Source organism: Ascidiella aspersa, chromosome 9 (genome assembly GCF_963924565.1).
Source record: "Ascidiella aspersa chromosome 9, kaAscAspe10.2, whole genome shotgun sequence".
In the NCBI taxonomy this organism is placed as follows: Eukaryota; Metazoa; Chordata; class Ascidiacea; order Phlebobranchia; family Ascidiidae; genus Ascidiella; species Ascidiella aspersa.
Window position 1 is genome coordinate 14,761,536 of NC_139455.1, and position 18,955 is coordinate 14,780,490.

Sequence of the window (18,955 nt, forward strand, 5' to 3'; positions counted from 1 at the left end):
CTGTGGAAACATGAACTTTGCTTGCACGACGGCGCTGGACGGCGCTTTAAAAACATATGCTATTTCTGTGAAACGGATATACGTTATTTCACATTCCAAGTCTGGCGCTCGTGGAGTGCGGAGCGAAAAATGGCAAGCAGAGCAAGTTACGCTCAGGCAGTGAATGAAAATGCGGCCAGCTTTAAGAGGCCGAATTGCTTAAGTATGAGGACAGTTAATTTATTGAAAAGAGACGAAATTCTGAATCTTATAAAAAGTATCGAATATCCGCTGAAGAAATTAGTTGGGATTGCAGAAATGCCAGGCCAAAACGTCGACATAACTTACACCAATAGACAAAATGTTTTGGAACTTTACACAAAGCTATGCGCAGCAGAATCAGTAAAATTTGTTAAACTATACAAAAATGACAAGATTAACATCGCAGTTGGCTGGGTGCCTATCCCTTTCCCCAGTGAACTCATAGCAGAGGAAATATCGGCAAAATATAGAAAAGTTGAAAAGGTGACACACAGGAAGGACAAGGTTGGGTTGCTAACCGGAATGAGAATCTTGACAATGAATCCAACGGACGTGGAAGAAAACCCTTTACCAAGTTATATTAGGATGGCGGACTGTGAATTTTACGTAACATATCATGGGCAAGTGTTCACTTGCAAGTATTGTGACGAGAAAGGTCACAAACAAGCAAACTGTCCCAAACGTCAAAAAGGCTAGTAAAAAGACAAGAAGAGCACAAGCAAGCCAAAGCACACGGAGAGACAAACGATAACGCAGTTGCCCCCCAATTTAGCACTGGCGTCAACAACGCTGATAACAATCCACACTCTACAACAGCCGTAAGCAGCATTCTAAACGATGCTGATAAAAACTCCCCGGACTTCAACTCTGAAAACAACGCCAACATCAAGTCAAGCACACCGAAGCTTACCAACAACTGGTCAAGGAAAAGGCTGCAACGAAGCCCAGACGAGCTTCCTAACAGCAAATTTATTAGCCTATGTGCGACCAGAATTTCGCTGACATGCCCTGGCTGCCAAGCTGAAGCTGTGTTTCGGCTCAGTCGAAAACTTTCGTTTGCTGGAGTTGTTCCAACAAGTATTCCGTAGCAATGAAGTGCTGCACGGACGAGTTATTTCTGGTCGAAGAGGGTAAAGAAACATGTCAAAGTACTTCATGCGAAGGGACATTGAGACGTATGCCGTGCTGCGATGAGCTCCAGACAGAATACAAGACGAAGGAAGATGTGCTTGAGTGCATACAGTGCGAAAGGTACTCTGTTGTCTGTAATTGTTTTACTCTTAACTCGCTATCTAAGGTTGCCATGTGTAAAGCGTGTAGTAATACCCATTGCAAGTATAAGATAGTCAACTGTTGTTGCGGGAAAAAGCATTCCTGTCTTTGGGTCCCAATAAAGCGTTTAGATGTGATTGTGGCATGGAGTACGAGTGGAAGATTGATATTGGTGTCGAACGCGTTTAAATACTATTTTTATGTCTTTAAATATTATTTCACACAACGTTCGAGGTTTAAACATTGCTATGAAAAGAAAATCGATTTTTAACTTTTACGTCGTAAAAAGTGTCACGTTGCCCTTTTGCAGGAAACCCATGGTAGTGCTAAGCACGAAAAGTTATGGGGTATGGAATGGGGAGGGGAAGCGTTTTGGGCGCACGGCACCTCAAGCAATAGAGGGGTTGCAATACTAATCGACAAAAACTTATCCTATTCCGTCTCAGGCACAAGGGTAGACCAAGAAGGTCGATACTTAATGGTTGAAATTACAATAAATGCAACACCAATAGTAATTGTTAATGTTTACGCGCCGAATAAGGACGATCCAGAATTTTTCATCAATTTATTCGCCGTACTTGACAGCTTTTCAGATGCCCCAATAATCATGGGAGGGGACTTCAATCTAGTTCTGGACAATGTCCTAGATCAAAATGAAAGTAAAAAACATCGTAACCGAAAAGCAAGAGAAAGTCTTTTGCAATATATGACACATTACAAACTAACAGATATTTTTCGCCACAAATTTCCAACCGTTAAAAAGTTCTCAAGGCTTCATAAACTACCAGCGGCATCATCGCGTTTAGATTTCTTTTTAATTGACGGATCTCTCGTCGAAAACGTTAAAAATGTAGACATAGTCCCCGGTATAATGTCCGACCATAATATAGCAACTCTAGGGGCTGACATTAACCCAGCACCACGCGGTAGAGGCTACTGGAAATTTAATACATCACTATTAAATGACCAAAAAAACTTCACACCACTTCTGAAAAAAATTAAAATAGTATCAAATATTTGGTCCGCGAGGGGTCTCTCTCTTCTCGGAAAAATAACAGTTATCAAGACCCTCATGATTCCAATCTTAACCTTTAAAATGAGTGTTGTCCCGGTTAATATACCCAAATGCTTTATATCAAAAGTTAAACGAATCCTCTTTACATTCTTATGGGGGTCCAAATGGGAGAGGGTGAAAAGAGAGACTTTGAGTGCGAGTATTGCAAATGGGGGGGCAGGCATGATCAATATAGATAATTACTTGTTAGCCTTACATACAAAATGGATCTCTAAACTACTTGACGAAAACGCGGAAGCTGATTGGAAACAAATCGAAGGCCCCTTTATCCAAGGTAACAGATTAGAAGCGCTTCTTAATGGGAACATAGGAACAAACAATGCAATCACAAGGCGTATACTTCCTATGCGAACGTTACGTTGCGCAATAACGGCGTGCAAACAACTCTTGGAAATTATAGATCCAAAGTCAAACAGCCGTCCGCTTTGGCTAAACAAAAATGTAAAATTCCGCTCAAATGTTTTTTTATGCCATCACTTATAGATTCCAACATAATTTTTCACCAGGATTTATTGAATAGAAACGGCGAGTATCTACAATATGACACATTAGTAAATAAATTTAACTTTACACCAAACAACACAGATTTTGTCCAATTCATAAAATTAATATCGAGTCTCCCAGAAGAATGGGATTCGGGTAGCGCAACAACGTTCCGATCGTATAGAACCCAAACATTAAAATTATTTATCCAGCAGTACAACTCCACCAAATCGGTTTACGAAAAAATACAAACAACAATTCTCTTTCCTCCAAAAGCTCAATTAAAATGGCACTGGACCTTAAATTGCGGGAGTGCACGTTTGCCACGGGAGAAAATTTACCGCAACCTCTACAATTCAACAATCGAAAACAAACTAAGAAGCTTTCAGTAAAGCTTAACTTGGGCGCAATTGTTACAAATGACTCCCTTTATTCGTTTGGTAAAACCGAATCTAACCAATGTACTTTTTGCAAAAAGGCCACGGAAACCCTGTACCACTTGTTTTATTTGTGTCCTGTTACGTGTCTATACTGGGAAAACTGTATCGTTGCACATTTGCTGCAAAGATAACGCAAACATTGAAAGGCGATTGCAAGAAATTTAGGCAATAAATTCATACTGAAAATTTTCCATGACGAAACTACAGCGATAAAACAAACATTCTCTGTGTATAAACAGCAATGTGACGAAGTGTCACTACAAACCAACCATAGGAGGAGAATAAGGGTGAACCGTCAGAAATGGATGATAGCTTGCGAGCAGGGCGGATATTCTGTTTGTTTTGCGGCTTTGTAGCTTTTTATCTCTGGACTCGAAATTGTAGATTTTCAATGGTAAAACTTAGCTCTAAGTCATTTTGTTCTGTTATATATAGATGAGATAGTTTTATCATATCATGAGACAAGTGTGAATGAAATCTGGAGTTAAATGCTAGGCATGAAAGCGTATACGCATGTTTCAATTGTTCAATTGTATTTGTTATAGTTTTTTGGGAATTGGTAGGTTCAGAGTGGGGTAAGCGGTTGTAAACAAATTCACATGTCGCAGCGCTAGCACAGTCTGCATTTTCAATTACATATAATCTTACTACAATTCAACCTTTTTTTCAAAACGAGGGTTAAATTTCTAATTTAGTATTCCCTGTTCTGGTTTTTCTATTTTAGCAGACACTCTAATAAATAAACAACAGAATTCAAACAACCATGTTTATTAATATGAATTTTATACTTGCAAAATGACGCATAGTAGCATTTCATAGTACTATATAAAGTTTAAATAGTGGTACGCCAATATACAACAAAGTCATCATTTACCAAATTAAAAAGAAGTGACAAAAAAATAAAAAGAAGTGACAAAGACAAAAGCGTAGTGAAAAATGGAACGAATGGAATACAGTTAAAAGTGAGCGTTTCTTCTTCTACGTTTACTCTCCTCATCCAGTGTTCCAGCTTCTCCACGAACCACGTCAACTTCAGCAGCTGAAAACCAAACGTCGGTGTAGCGGAACTGGAACCAGATCTAAAAAAAAAACGGTTTGTTAAAATCATTAAAGTCCCCTTTTCGATTTATTAGTTAGAAATGTATCGATATTCACTGTAAACACCCGATCTCTTTGTTTTTTACTATTTTTAATTTGATAATAGGCAAATAAAAGTAATGCTTATATGTTTCAGATGTTTAAAAAGCCAAAATTAGGGATTATGTTTCAAAATTGTTAACCTCTCTTTGCCATGGCTGAATGTTTTCAATAATAAAAAAATCGTCTTCTCCGTCAGCTGTGTTTGGATGGTCAACCTATTAAAAGAAAAATTTGATCTTTGTTAAAACAATAGAAATAAAATACTGAACTTAACACTAATTTTTATGATAATTATATCTTACAGTGAAGTTAGTGACGGGAGCTGGGAAGTTGATTAAGTAGTGATCCCCTGATGAGAGACCGAGCTCGTAAATTCGGGACCGAGCTTCACTTTGAACCATGTTGCTTGGAAACGACAGAAGTGATACTAAAAATAAACGCACCGAAAATCTGCATAAGTGACTTTTCGAAATTCCAATTTATTTCGAATATTTTTCAAGTGATATCGTTATTGTGGGCCAGTTCGACTTCGGATCACATCCTGATATATATAAACATGTGTTTGCAGAACAGTTCAACAGTGAGTTTTTGCATGCTTGGTATTTTTAGAATAAAAGCCAGCATACGATCATGTTCAGTTAACTGGCTTTAATAGATTTACCTAAAAATATTCTTTCAGTCAACAGAATAACCGCAAAACGTAATATACAAATTCACGATATTCTTGCAAAATATGTTGAACAGCCACATACCTTCGTTAATGTCAGTTTCATCACAGGTGAAAATAATGTCGGTTTCGTTAAATGGAATGCCGAGGTAGTTGATAACAAAAGTAAAACGATCACTATTTCCCTGCCAAAACTTGTTTGACGCGGATAATGTGTATCTTCCTTCCGTTGAACTTGACTCAAGTGGAACTATGTCGCAATCTTCGCACTGTAGGAAATAATGACTTTTAAGTTCTTTTAATACGCTGCTTTATATATACATACTTCCTAAGCACATTTACTTACGGTAGTCTTAAATAGTTACATGGTAGAAAATGAACTTATGATTCTTTATGGTTTGCCTTGATATAGCACATTTAAAAACTCGTTTGTATTAAAGCAACTTACGTGAAACCAAAAGACAGGTGAAGGAAATGCAAGTGTGCAAGTTCCATTCCCGACCAATCCTCCGTGGACTGCAACACCTCGGGCTCCCGCCAGAGTTCGGTTGTTCTGCGCCCAATCTTCGATGTAGGTAACTGAGTTTACATCTGTAGAAACATAATAAAATAACATTCTACTACAGGTCATCGTTGAATACAACCAATTGCACTTATGTTAATCGCTAATTTGCTAATATTCATATAGGGACATATACTGACCTTGAGCATTAACAGCTAAAAGAATACCCAGGAATACAAGTGCAGTTTTCATATTTAATCTTGTTATATTTTAATATCTTTCAACAAATGATGTATTTTTCTGAATACTTTCAAACTGTAAAGAGTGAAGTTGCAGGGTTATAGCTGACTTATATATCGAGTTTGAAGACGATCGTGTTGTTTACCACTAGCCAAACTGCCATTTAGCTATCATAATTATAAAACAATTCAGGAGATGCCTATTCCTAATAATTACTGACTTACGATTTAAGGTGTCTCCAAGGTTATAGCAACGCTTTCTAGACCACAATTATCTTGATTTTTTACCTCAATTACGGATTACGCACAATTATAAACACAAATGCTTTGCGTAGGCGAAACTCTTGAAATGTTTGTTTCTAGAGTTACATGATAGGACATAGTAAACATAAATATGATAGCCTACGATCGAAATACGTCATATAGTATGATTATATTCGTAAATATGCTTTTCTTCTAAAGATGGTGTAATAACCACAATACAATAATTCGGACAATAAGGGTAATTGTTGTTGTTTGTGTTGTTGTGTTTTTGTTGACGAAAGTAATTCATCTGAAAGTACCAAATTTACCGCTATATTCATATATTTTTTCATCAGAAGTAGTCGCCTAATGTTGTGAAGAGAATTTGTCTTAATTCAATATTAAAATAATTATTGAATCAAAAACGACGTAAACTCCTACATGAGTGTTTTCTCCATAGAAAGCAATAACTAACAAAAAGAACATAGATGATTGACGTACTTATGAAATTACCCTTCAATGGAGTTTTAAGTATTTAAAAAAGTTCGGCAGTAAGAAAGCAGCCGTGTATCGTTCCTGCCTTACAATTATGATGACGTTAAGCTCGTAATTATGTGTGCTTTTTACCGTAACTACGAAGTATACCTGTGTGGGCTATGCCCACGCCATACATTATTATTCAATTAAAATCTAAGCGCGCAGGTTTACTACGTCGAATGTGTTGGTAAATAAATAATTCCTGTTAATGGTTGTATTCGTAAATAACGATTTTTTTTACGTATATAAATCCAACGGCATCATTGAAAAACCATCAGTCACCGATTCGAAATTAACAGAAACTTCAAAAAGTCTAAACTCGCACAAAATCAATATGAAATCAACTTCGGTTATCCTTATACTCTGTATCACCAGAGTAATTGCTCAAGGTACATCACTGATTTACTGCTTTTTGGATGAATATGTATAGTTTTACAAACTTCTACTTTTGCTTTTTCATATATTGCGAAAGTGTACTGTGATTTTCTGTACGGCCGTATCATATTAAACAAATAGTTATATTGAGACTTAATGATGTTTTTACAGATTTAAATTCAGTTTCCTACATCGAAGATTGGGCGCAGAACAACCGAACTCTGGCGGGAGCCCGAGGTGTTGCAGTCCATGGAGGTTTGGTCGGGAATGAAACTTGCACACTTGCCTTTCCTTCGCCTGTCTTTTGGTTTCACGTAAGTTGTATAAAGATAAACGTTATTTAGATTTAATTTATCGACGTTATAAAAACACGGCAAACATCCAATACTATACCTTTAGGGTATTTAACAATTGAAATAATAAGTAATTTTGCTACGTTAGACGCAACGATTACGACTGAAAACTTATATACAGAAAACTCAAACTAAAATAAATATCAACAATGGATTGCCTTACGAGAGACTTATGTATGCAATATGTTGCTAAATGTGCAAAAATAATGTCAAAAAACGAGTCATGTCGGTTTACTTTACAGTGCGAAGATTGTGACATAGTTCCTCTTAAATCGAGTTCCACCGAAGGTAGATACACACTATCTGCGTCCAACAAGTTTTGGCAGGCAAATAGTGACCGCTTTACCTTTGTCATCAATTACCTCGGCGATCAATTTGACGAAACGAGTATTGTCTTTTCTTGTGATGCAACTGATGAAAATGAAGGTATATCACACATATTGGTCAACACATTCTTAGCTGGCTAGAGTCGGGGTTACTTTTCGACGCTTGAGCGAATGTATATTGTTTTTTTTGCAATAAAGCCGTTATAATGTAAGTAATACATTTTGAAGCGACAATAAAAAAACTGGTTGTGTATAAAATCAAAGCTTACTTACAAAATCTAGAATAAAAGCACTTTTAAATATCTCACTGTGTTATCAATAAAAACATAACTGCTTTTGGTATGCTATTTATTTAATATCTGTATTGCAGGGCATATGGAAATTACAAAAACCGGTAATAGGAAAATTGTTAGGTACACACATCTAACGCTAACAACATCCGTTTTAGTTTCCCTCCTATCGTTTCCAAGCAACATGGTTCAAAGTGAAGCTCGGTCCCGAATTTACGAGCTCGGTCTCTCGTCAGGGGATCATTACTTGATCAACTTCCCAGCTCCCGTTGCCAACTTTACAGTGAGGCAAAGTTGTGGCTTAGACTTTATAGCTTACAGAATAATATTGACAGTTTTAAGCACAACACGAGACTATGAAATCGTTCACCATAAAATATAGGCATAACCAATATAGCCATTTTAAGTCTTGTTATATTTCGAACATCTTTGTTCATTTGAATATAGAAAATAAAAATTATCCAGCAATAATCTTGTCTATAGGTTGACCATCCTAACACTGTCGACGGAGAAGGCGATTTGTTTATGATCGAAAACATTCAGCCATGGCAAAAAGAGGTCAGTTGATCAAAACATGTAGGGTGTGAAAAAGTCAGCGACACAGCATTACATTAAATAACATTATCTTGTTAAGGTCAAATTTTTTAACCTAACATAAATAGTTTTATGTCATTTTTAAATACATTGTATTTTATCGCATGTTTGCTTCATTTGTTAGATTTGGTTCCAGTTCCGCTACACCGACGTTTGGTTTTCAGCTGCTGAAGTTGACGTGGTTCGTGGAGAAGCTGGAACGCTGGATGAGGAGAGTAAACGTAGAAGAAGAAATGCCCACTTTTAATTATATTCGATTCGTTCCTTTTTTCACTACGCTTTTGTCTTTGCCACTTCTTTTTATATTTGGTAAACGATGACATTGCTGTACCTTGGCTTACTACTATTAAAACTTGATAGTACTATGAAATGCTAATATGCGTCATTTTGCAAGTATAAAATTCATATTATTAAACATGGTTGTTGGAATTCTGTTGTTTATTTATTAGAATGTCTGCTAAAATAGAAAAACCAGAACAGGGAATACTAAATTAAAAATTCAACCCTCGCTTTGAAAAAAGGTTGAATTGTAGTAAGAACTCAAATAATCTATAAAGAAAGCTTAATGGCTTGGTATGGTTTTACCCCGACTTTTTACTTGTTTCTTGATCGCCGAGTATTTTATCACTAAAACAAATAGTCTTCCTCATAAACTCTACAAAGTCCAGTTTCTGTTAAATTATACTGTACATATCATTACATTAAACAATATGCGAGATTCAAAGTTAAGTCAATTTAACCCCAATGTACACAAATTCTTTCGCGCTTGTGCAATCTTACCACTTATACATCTGCATATTTGCGCACTATAGTTCGCTCAAGAACAACAGGTGTTTTATGACAAAACTTTGATAAGTTATCTGATTTTTTTATTTCCCCCTGCCCCCAACAAAAATTCCTGGATCCTCCCCTACTGAATACTGTGTTATTTTATCCACAAATCTTTGATCATACCAGATTTTCTGACTAATTCCTAATGAACTGAACCACCTATTGAGAGCATTATAATCGTTTGCCTTTTCATGTGCAATTGCGGCTCACATTTAAAGGCAGTGTAAAAAGGTTACCACACTAATATAATTTTTTTTAAATTCGTTCTGCTCATACAAAATCATCGATGGTACTTTTATTATTAAAAACTTGATGCAATAATTATGTATTGTTATGAAATTGCATTAATGCATAAAATAAACCTCGCAAAGCAAGCTGCACTCGTTCTTAAGGTATAACCAAAAAAGTTGCTTTTCTATATCAGTGTTTTTTAACTTTTTCATAAACGCGACCCATTTTAACAACCCAATGTAACTAACGATCCCCTTTCAAAAATTATGATTCGGGCATACGTAATACATTTGTGTATGCCCAATAGCACAAAAAATATAATAAAAAATAACATCTCGCAACCTTCTTTCTGGCTGCTGTTTACACATTCAACTTTTATACACCTTGCCTGTTTTTTTTTCGCTTCGTTAAAACGGTTCGTATTACTAGCCAGGCGGTGTTTGCTTTAGTGGCCGCCCAGCAAAGCCACCTTTAAAAAGTATTGGCTATTAAGAAAATTCAGCTTGTCATCCCATAACTTCGTTTGGGGCGAAACTTTCTTAACTTTGCAAAATTTTGTTGCTTGCAAAAATTTTAGCATAGACAAAATGCCTAAAACAGTGATTTCCAAACTTTTTCAAGTGCGACCAAAATTTAAGATTTATGAACACTTCGCGACCCAAAATACGGAAGACTAGTATAAAACATGTTAGTTTTTAGTGAAGTCCAATATTAGTCAACAGTTAAATAGTCAATAGCGTTTTACTTCGCTGACCTATTTGCTAAACTAAACTATTCAGCTGCATGAAACAAATTTAAATGGAAAATAAAAAGTTTGTAGATTATTTTACAACAGTCCATGTTTCGGTAACTTTAAATCGTGCGTTCGCGACCAGTAGGTTTAACCTTTGCGACCAATGTTTGCGTGCCCATCCATAATTTTGAAACCACTGTCCTTTGGACACCACCAGGTTGCTATTGTAATCATCGAAATTTATCGGAAGATTTGTATTGCATTGGCTGCCGGAGAAGTTCACGAGCTTGGCCATTTTCGGGTCCGTAGTTCCACTTAGCGACGCAATGCATCGAATAATAGCCATAGAACCGCCGCCTGCTGCATCCCGTTCGTATTAAAATTTTAGGCTCCTCTTAATTTGTTTTGCACGAAATCTGTCGACTGACAAGTATTAGTTTGCACTTTACAACCAAAGTATTGATGGCAAGCTAAGAGAAATGTAAATCTTTTTCGTGATATGTGTTTTCCTAATGTGGTTAACAGCAAACGAATGATCAATGAAAAGATTCCCACATCAACCTTTGTTTGAGGTCTAATACTCAACTTCGCACCCAGAGAATTAAATTGGCCAGAAACATACTCTATAATCTGTTCTTGGTAAACGTCCTAAAAAAGCGAGCGTTTTTTTATCTATCAGGTTATTGGTACCATTTTCACTTTCACCTAAATTGTTATAAATTTCTAACACAATCAATCAAACAAGACGTGAATTTTATTTTGAAATTGATAACTATACTAAAAAGACGATCCCCAATCTACTCTCTACAAGTCTTCATTCTGAGTGGTTTTGCAGTGAGCGTACGATAAACAAGCTATATTTCCCTAGCGGATTTTATTTTGCAACAGATGTATACAAAACGATAACAAGTATTATCTCAAAAATTTATAGCAAGACAGATCGTATCAATAGGGCATTTTTACATATACCGTAGTCACAAAAAAGTTTAATCCAAATGTGGGTTGTTTTGATCTAGAATTGATTAACAATTGGGTTGGGGAAAATTAGAAATCTGCCGTTACAACAATTATTTTTGATTATGTTTTTTTTTTTTTGCCTTTTAGAATAATTCGGATATAGGCCAGAAAATTTAAATGTCTTCCGGTGTTCCAGCTTCTCCACGAACCACGTCAACTTCAGCAGCTGAAAACCAAACGTCGGTGTAGCGGAACTGGAACCAAATCTAACAAATAGGTTCAATGTAATATAACAAACAGGTTAAATGTACCCTTATTTTTTTGCTTGGCATCATTAAGGAATTTAGAGTTTTTTTTCACCAATTTTTGGAATAATTTCAATTTTACAAAATGTACTTACTTATTTCCAAACCTTATACGTCAAGGCAATACGTTGTTTAAGTTAGGTCGATGCCAAGGTTTATAAAATGGTACTTCGAATGATGTAAAACGTATGTTTGTGGCTAAAACAAGGTTCTAACACTTAAGCACTAAGGTAGTCACCTCTCTTTGTCCGGGTTGAATATTTTCGATCATGAAAAAATCGCTGTCTCCCTCGAATGTGTTTGGAAGATCAACCTGAAATTAAAAAGTTAAAATTGGGCTGATAAATATTCTGCAATAGAATGCATACTTTTATTTAATTCCGTCAAAAATGCAAACGGTATGTAATAAAATAAATCCGCTTTTCCTTGCTCATAGCATACAACTTACGCTAAAGTTTGCCACAGGAGCGGGAAAGTTAATCAAGTAGTTTTGATCAGATACAAAACTGAGCTCATATATTCTGGAGCGAGCTTCAGTTTGAAGCATGTTGCTTGGAAACGACAGAAGAGATACTAAAACAAAGAAAAGTAGCAATTAGAAGGAGAGGAATTAATTTTAAAAACTCAGTCTGTGTTAATAGGTCGATCTTTTAAACTACCTTCGTTTTCGTCTGTAGCATCGCAGGAGTATGTTATATCAGTTGCGTTAAATGGTCCACTGAGGTAATTGATGAGAAAGGTAAATGTGCCATTTGATCCCTGCCAAGCCTTGTTGGAAGCGGATAAAGTGTATCTTCCTTCGGCTGAACTCGATGTCTGTGGTACGATGTCACAATCTTCACACTACAAAAAGGGAATGATGTAAATTTCATAACAAACGTTAAAAAGCTCAAATAAGCACCAAAAAAATGCATTTTTTCGGAATTTTAACGTTTACACAGCTATTGTTATTTCACAAAATTTACATGAAACCAGAAGACGGGTGTTGGAAATACAAGTGTGCAAGTTCCATTTCCCATCGAAGTCCCGTGAACAGCTACACCTCTTGCGCCAGCTAGTGTTTGGTTGTTTTCTGGCCATTGTTCGATATAAGATACTAAAAAATACAATAAAAGTCTTTCAAAAAAAGTCTAAATCATGTTTCGGCAACGTTTATGCTGGTCGCCTAACAAGCAAAACATTGTAAGTTTATGACGGGACGTAATAGATTTTTACTCAAAGTTGTGATAAAAAAATGCGACTTTCAAGAATTTTATTATTATAAACCCTAATTAGGGAACTGAAAATTAATAGAATACTCATTAGGTCAAGTAACGCGTTTGTTGGCTTTAAACGAGAAATGAAATAATATAAAAGAGAAATGACCAAAAATATATGCACATAAGGCTTATAGTATTATACTCTCGTTGTTATATGTTTTTTCCTGATGAAAGGAATACATCCTAGAAACGATTATCAACATTAAGTGATGAAACTTTTTAATTTAATACAGTTCCGTGCTATACACATGGTTTCGCATGAAGAGTTGTTAAGCGCACGGTGCGTTTTAGCTGATAAAATTCGCTTACAACGAACATATATTAAAATAAAAAATTACGGTTTTCGTATCGTTAAAATGACCAAAACATATGGCATGGCCTCGTGCCAGTATGTAAAAGGTTCATTGAAGGGCTAGATCCAGCCCTCGGGCTAAAGGCTGCCAACCCCTGGTCTATATTAAAAATATTTAAAAAATCCAGTACCAAAAACATACATTTAACGTTTTAGGAGTCATAAAAAAATTTGAACGAAAAATGTTAAAAAATACCCTATGTTTACTTTATTGACTGTTTTCTAATTTACCTTGAGCATTCGCAATTGCGAGAAATAGTAACAGAGCTATTCCAGTCTTCATTTTGTTTCGATATTGCGAGTCCTTGTTCTTCTAGATAACTTTCTTGTTCTGCAAGATAAGAATAATGACTCAAGCGAATGTCGGTGTTCTTATATACCACTGTTTGTCCCCAATGAGAAAATCTTCTTGTTAATTATAATTTCTTCAAAACTGTCCCTAGTTTATACATTTGTAAAATCAATGACGTTGAAGGAGGTGGCATCAAATAAGACAGGCGCTGTTAATGGCCAAGGTGTAATTATGCACTATGATTAAAGGCCATCCTGCGCCTCTGTAATGGTAATTGTCACGATTAGTCTTTTAATAAAGGGGATAATGAATCTTGTTTAATGATGTTTAAAGGTCCGATTTGACTTAAGTAGGCCTACGTGGTAAATTACAGCGATGTTTAGTTCTTTGAAAACGACGTGTCGCTGAAGTGTTGTACACCCACCTATACGTTTTATACTTCATCTTTTGTTGCAAAATATTTTAAAGTTGCATTTTTTTATATTGATCATAACCTAACCTGGAGCATAATGGTAGGTTGTAGTAAGACGTAATAAGAATAACAAGCCCATACAAAAGTAGGTATCATTTTGAACGTTTCCAATAACTCTTTTTTTATTTTTTAACAAGAGTTGTTCGAAACGTACAAAATGGTATATATACCTACTTTTGTATATGCTTTTATATTCTTATTACGTATCACCTACTCTTGGTTTGCAATGTATAAACAACGACAAACCATATACTTACGTCAGCAGTTGAATAAATGTAACCAAAGTTCATATACCATATTTGTTTTCCATTGATTTCACTTCAAAATCATTATCTCTGTCAACTCAACGCCTTTTATCATTTCGCCCACTGGTTGCGTGCCCAAACGCCGTGGTCGTTTAAAACGTTTTGTTTAATTTTGCGGACGCCAATGGTATATTTGAAAGAAATAGTGTTTAGGCCTACATCATATCTAAAAAAACATAACAATACACCACCACACTTTTAAAAGTATAAATAAAACGACATAATATTTCGGAAAGCTTCTGACAAATAACTGCGTCGACGAAATAATACTATTCAATGAACAAACAGTTCCGCTATATTTTAATGTACTGTATATTAAAGTGCGGCCAGCACTTAACAATCTAGTTTTAAGACTATTCTTTGTCCGGAGCACCTTCTTACCGCATGTGCAGGCTATTTCACAGAATTTTTACCTGAATCCAAATAATTGCAAATTAAAATACATCTTTGCTATTTTTCATTCCATTTCAACTTTTCCGTTGCCTACCAAAACAGCCAAATTATTTTGAGCTTGTAGGTTACTCGCTATTTATTTAAGTATTCAAAATTGTAAAACATTTATGGCACTCTACGTACCAAACGTTTTAAAGATTGAACGGTATTTACGGTATTTAGACATAGTGTTTTAAAACAAGGGGGATTTAGACGGCCCCAAAACTTTTGCCCGACCAACAGAAAATAATCGCGCCAACCAATTTTGAGATACGCGAGATCTACTACAATATTCAATTTTTTTATAGTTATTTTAATGGTTCCATGTTATCTGATTGTTTTTTATTCTGAGCCCTATTCTTTATATAAAGATGCACAATTGTATAGGCTATAAAACAATATTTTTATCAGTTTGTAATTTGCGTCAAAATAATCTGGTTAAGTAAATAAAAACCTGCAGTGTCGCAAACAAACAATTTTGGAATAATTAAGTCCAATTCAAGCCTTTTGCAAAAATAACAAGTCAAATCACAATGAAGGCATTATGAGAGCATGTCAACCTCAACTCATGTCATTAAGCCCGTGTGTATGCACGTTTAAGCCGGATTCGAATCTATTTTGTTAATTCATTCTCTCTCGTTTTGGCGATGGAATGAATTAAGTTGTCTCTTTGCTTAATCGTTCAAAAGGAGTGGATTTCAATCCGTTCGCCGGTGAATCTGTTCGTTTCGCGGACGGCCGAAAGTTTAATGTAGAATGACCTGCTTTAACGCAGTAAACATCACGCCACTTTTGGGGAAATATGACGTAACACGAACGGCTAGTCGTAAACAAAACAACAGGTTTAGCGCATAAGGAAAGAATATTACATACACTCGTTAGATACCAATTTGTGACAGAGGCGCTGGTCTAGAATCCACAAAATCGAACATTATTTGGGTTAGGATGCGGGTTTGGGTAGGTTTAAATAGTAATACTTGGCCCACCCTCACCCAAATATTGTACATTGCTTTAATAATTGTCTCAACGCTGTGGTAGGATTCTAGGCCAGCGCCATATAAAGTTTTCATTAGTTATGTTTGGTACATCTGATCACCTTCTTTTGTCCACTCTGCGTTTTATAGGCATATAGCGTTGACCAGCACACATAAACTTAACTTTTTTGCACTTACATTCTGTGTGCCAGGTAAACTGAAGCACTATACAGTCAAAAACGTAATTAATCGGCAACATTAACTCAAGTAATTCTTGTTTTTTTTGCAATTTTAGTTTAATAAAAACGAATAACAGCAATAGGTTGCTACCGCAAGGAGTAGCCTAAGCCAAAAAATCGGTTGCGCGTCAGAGGTTTACTGGAATATTACGTAATAATGCATATCAGTGCAGTTTGTAGGCCTACACTTAAGCTGGCTTGAATTTCGCGCCATGTAATTGCGACCCTGGAGTGGATCACTTTTCAATCCGGATTGAACCTTAATCTACTGCCCGCGAAAGGTGCATATAAACGGGCTTAATGTCACTCAGAAATAAAACGTTAAACTATGAAAATTGGGTAACTTGTCCGTTTAGGTTAGGGTTGACATATTTAAACACGCAAAATCATGTACAATTTACTGCTGTTGACCTACTCGAGATCAGGGGACATTACGTAAAAGTTACAAAAATGACGGACTTTTTATTTAAAAAGACGGAAAACACTTGCGTCGTGCGTGCAGCGTGAACAATGGCCAATCCGGATAATCCGATTTTAACAAAACGGGCTAAGGTATCGGATACCTCTTATGTAAAGCAAGTATGTTCCGTAGGAGGTGTAGCCGTAGGTCCAATTGTTGTTTATATGCACTCCCATATTTGGTATAAAAAAATATATAATCTTGCTTGTTTAGGTTTTGCCAATATTTTACTTACAGTATAAAAATGAATAAACATACTCAGTAGTACTGGTAAACGCTTAACCAAAACTGACTAGAACAGAACGCAATACACAAAAACAAAATAAATAAAGGGATTAAACACGGTTCTGTGTGACGTAACAATGAAAAGCATTGCATGCAAAAGTTACTTTCTGAATACAAAGCTATTTATTAAATAGAGCCAAAAATTTAAACTGTAATTTTAGTAGTTACAACCATCGTTTTCAATATTGCGAGTCTATTGGTGATATAGACCTACGTCAAACAGTACGGTCAAATCCCGGGCATATAAGCAGATTTGGCCATTCCTCCATGACGTAGATTTCAACACTAAATTTCCTGACATGTCAGGGAAAATTCTGAGGTATGGCAACCCTAGCATTTGCCGTATGCTTGTAATTTTGTTTCAAGTTAACCTGACATGGGCGTTTTGACCCCATATGACCTTACAGAAAGGAGAAATAAGTGCAACGAAATAAAATAGAAGCTAATGTTTTTACTATTAACAGCCACAATGTTGCAGCCATTCAACTGTGGGGGTAATAGTGCTATTCTAAGTGGCCTAACCGTCGAGTTTCAAAGCAATTATTTTAGCGCTTGGTGCGATTAGCCTAACTTAACATTTAGTTTCATAATAGCATAACAGTTCGTTCAAAAACAGCATGATTTTCCTTAAATCCGTCCTTGATTTACGGCTAGCCGCAGTTTGTCCACCTCTGGTCTAACTCAGTGGTGATAAGAAACCGGAACTGTTCGGAACGGCGTTAAAACAGTTCGTTTTTTACCAGGCCATGCATTTGTTCACTAGGCCATCCCGTCATCCCCTTCAATGTATTTCAATTTAGATTTCAGTTGAATATTTGTGATTTTCATCGAATGATACCCTTAAGTTTCTTGTTTTAGACATATCTTTATGAAGTGATTTTGTTTGCGTTCCGGTAAGAAGATTTTTCATCGTTGTGATACGAAAACTATTTTACTTTCAACCTGGTCTAACCTAAAAAAATGGTTGTGCAAAGTTCATTGGTAGTAAAAGTGTTTTATTCGTATTGCAATTTACTACTAATTATATTCTTTTATACAGACCCAGGATCGTAATATCGGGCGCCTGGTGCAACCAAAATGAAATTTAATATCATGGCAGTTTCTTACGTTTTTTATGTGATATGATTTTCAATTCCGGTATGACACAAAATGAGTTGTGAAACAACACCGGCGTTTTGCCAATGACACAAATAAGGTGAGAATCAGCTGTGCCTATTTTTTCAGATTGGCCCTTTATATGGTTACTACATGTGAACTAGTATAACAACTATACTCTCAGATAATTTATGTATGTCGTCCAAACGTCACGATACGATGTCGCAAAAGATATCTTCATTAAAAATGTATATTTTGGTAGATTTTGAAAAAACAACATTTTCTTTTAACTACGTTTCGTCAGAAAATATTTGATCAGGAAATATTTTTTAATAAACCAATATGACATGTCATTATGTTCACATAATAAATGATTAATATATTAATTCATGTACCTATATAAACTTATTTAAATTATTTTGAACTAAACATGTTCATCACTATTTCAAACTTAAAAAGAGTGTTCCTCAGATGCTTTGGAGTCGGTATATATCACTCAAAAGAGTCTGTATATTTCAACAGGTGAGACATGACCACCGTGCTATCTGAACTCGACTAAATCGAAACTAAACAAACTGTCATAGCATTTCAAAGTGCATACTCGCTTATAGATTTATTGTACATTCACATAATTTAGCAGATTTCGCTTTCAATAAAAGAGCTTACAGCGCAGTAAAAACACGTGTTGCCAGTAAGGAGCGCATCGATGACTCTTTTGCAGTAGAAAGGACGCGACTAACGTTGCATTCAAATCGAATCCGTTGAGGATTAATACTGGCCAGTTAACTAGCAGGATGCAGCGCACAGGAAATACGCCACAAAGACTTTAGCAAACTTTAGCACACGCACAACAAACACAGTACTGTAAATAACAAATACAGACGCTGATTTGCTACAAGTCCAAGCCTATCTAGCCGGGGAATAGCCGCCATTTCTGAGTTTCAAAATAGCCGCCAGAGGGTCACTCTATGTTAATTCACCAGGCCAGCTTTAACTCATCGTTTGGTTTCTTAAAATTGACATTAAAATGCGTGGAACAAGTTTTCTGATAGGGTCACGTGGCCAAGCCCCGCTAACTGGATTTTTTCTGATTTTATTTGCGTAAAATGCAAAAAATATTTGCGATGTTACCAGTATGTCTAACCCTATTTTGTAAAATTGAATTATCTTAAAGAC

At 35.9% G+C, this 18,955-nt stretch overlaps 3 protein-coding genes across 3 annotated transcripts; 1 reads left to right on the plus strand and 2 right to left on the minus strand.

Annotated features, from left to right (window-relative positions):
* Positions 1 to 4,247: 4,247 nt before the first annotated feature.
* LOC146133158 (uncharacterized) lies at positions 4,248 to 5,852 on the minus strand. The gene is made up of 6 exons (XM_083397661.1): positions 5,801 to 5,852; positions 5,547 to 5,689; positions 5,184 to 5,367; positions 4,734 to 4,858; positions 4,572 to 4,646; positions 4,248 to 4,370 (listed from the first exon to the last, which is right to left on the minus strand). The coding sequence occupies exons 1-6, from the start codon at positions 5,850 to 5,852 to the stop codon at positions 4,248 to 4,250; spliced, it is 702 nt and encodes a 233-aa protein (XP_083253787.1).
* A 1,101-nt stretch (positions 5,853 to 6,953) lies between these two features.
* LOC146133159 (uncharacterized) lies at positions 6,954 to 8,804 on the plus strand. Its single transcript, XM_083397662.1, has 6 exons — positions 6,954 to 7,008; positions 7,166 to 7,308; positions 7,590 to 7,773; positions 8,122 to 8,246; positions 8,447 to 8,521; positions 8,682 to 8,804. The coding sequence occupies exons 1-6, from the start codon at positions 6,954 to 6,956 to the stop codon at positions 8,802 to 8,804; spliced, it is 705 nt and encodes a 234-aa protein (XP_083253788.1).
* A 2,678-nt stretch (positions 8,805 to 11,482) lies between these two features.
* On the minus strand, positions 11,483 to 13,508 carry LOC146133160 (uncharacterized). Its single transcript, XM_083397663.1, has 6 exons — positions 13,457 to 13,508; positions 12,580 to 12,710; positions 12,274 to 12,457; positions 12,063 to 12,187; positions 11,853 to 11,927; positions 11,483 to 11,575 (listed from the first exon to the last, which is right to left on the minus strand). The coding sequence occupies exons 1-6, from the start codon at positions 13,506 to 13,508 to the stop codon at positions 11,483 to 11,485; spliced, it is 660 nt and encodes a 219-aa protein (XP_083253789.1).
* Between the last annotated feature and the right edge of the window lie 5,447 nt (positions 13,509 to 18,955).

Excerpts from the sequence above, each read along its gene's own strand:
- LOC146133158 (XM_083397661.1), bottom strand. The coding sequence starts at position 5,852 with ATGAAAACTGCACTTGTATTCCTGGGTATTCTTTTAGCTGTTAATGCT. Across the intron at positions 5,690-5,800 it reads TTTAGCTGTTAATGCTCAAG|ATGTAAACTCAGTTACCTAC; the intron begins GTCAGTATATGT and ends ATGTTTCTACAG. Across the intron at positions 5,368-5,546 it reads CACCTGTCTTTTGGTTTCAC|TGCGAAGATTGCGACATAGT; the intron begins GTAAGTTGCTTT and ends TATTTCCTACAG.
- LOC146133159 (XM_083397662.1), top strand. The coding sequence starts at position 6,954 with ATGAAATCAACTTCGGTTATCCTTATACTCTGTATCACCAGAGTAATT. Across the intron at positions 7,309-7,589 it reads CGCCTGTCTTTTGGTTTCAC|TGCGAAGATTGTGACATAGT; the intron begins GTAAGTTGTATA and ends TTTACTTTACAG. Across the intron at positions 8,247-8,446 it reads CTCCCGTTGCCAACTTTACA|GTTGACCATCCTAACACTGT; the intron begins GTGAGGCAAAGT and ends TCTTGTCTATAG.
- LOC146133160 (XM_083397663.1), bottom strand. The coding sequence starts at position 13,508 with ATGAAGACTGGAATAGCTCTGTTACTATTTCTCGCAATTGCGAATGCT. Across the intron at positions 12,458-12,579 it reads CACCCGTCTTCTGGTTTCAT|TGTGAAGATTGTGACATCGT; the intron begins GTAAATTTTGTG and ends CCCTTTTTGTAG. Across the intron at positions 11,928-12,062 it reads CTCCTGTGGCAAACTTTAGC|GTTGATCTTCCAAACACATT; the intron begins GTAAGTTGTATG and ends TTTTAATTTCAG.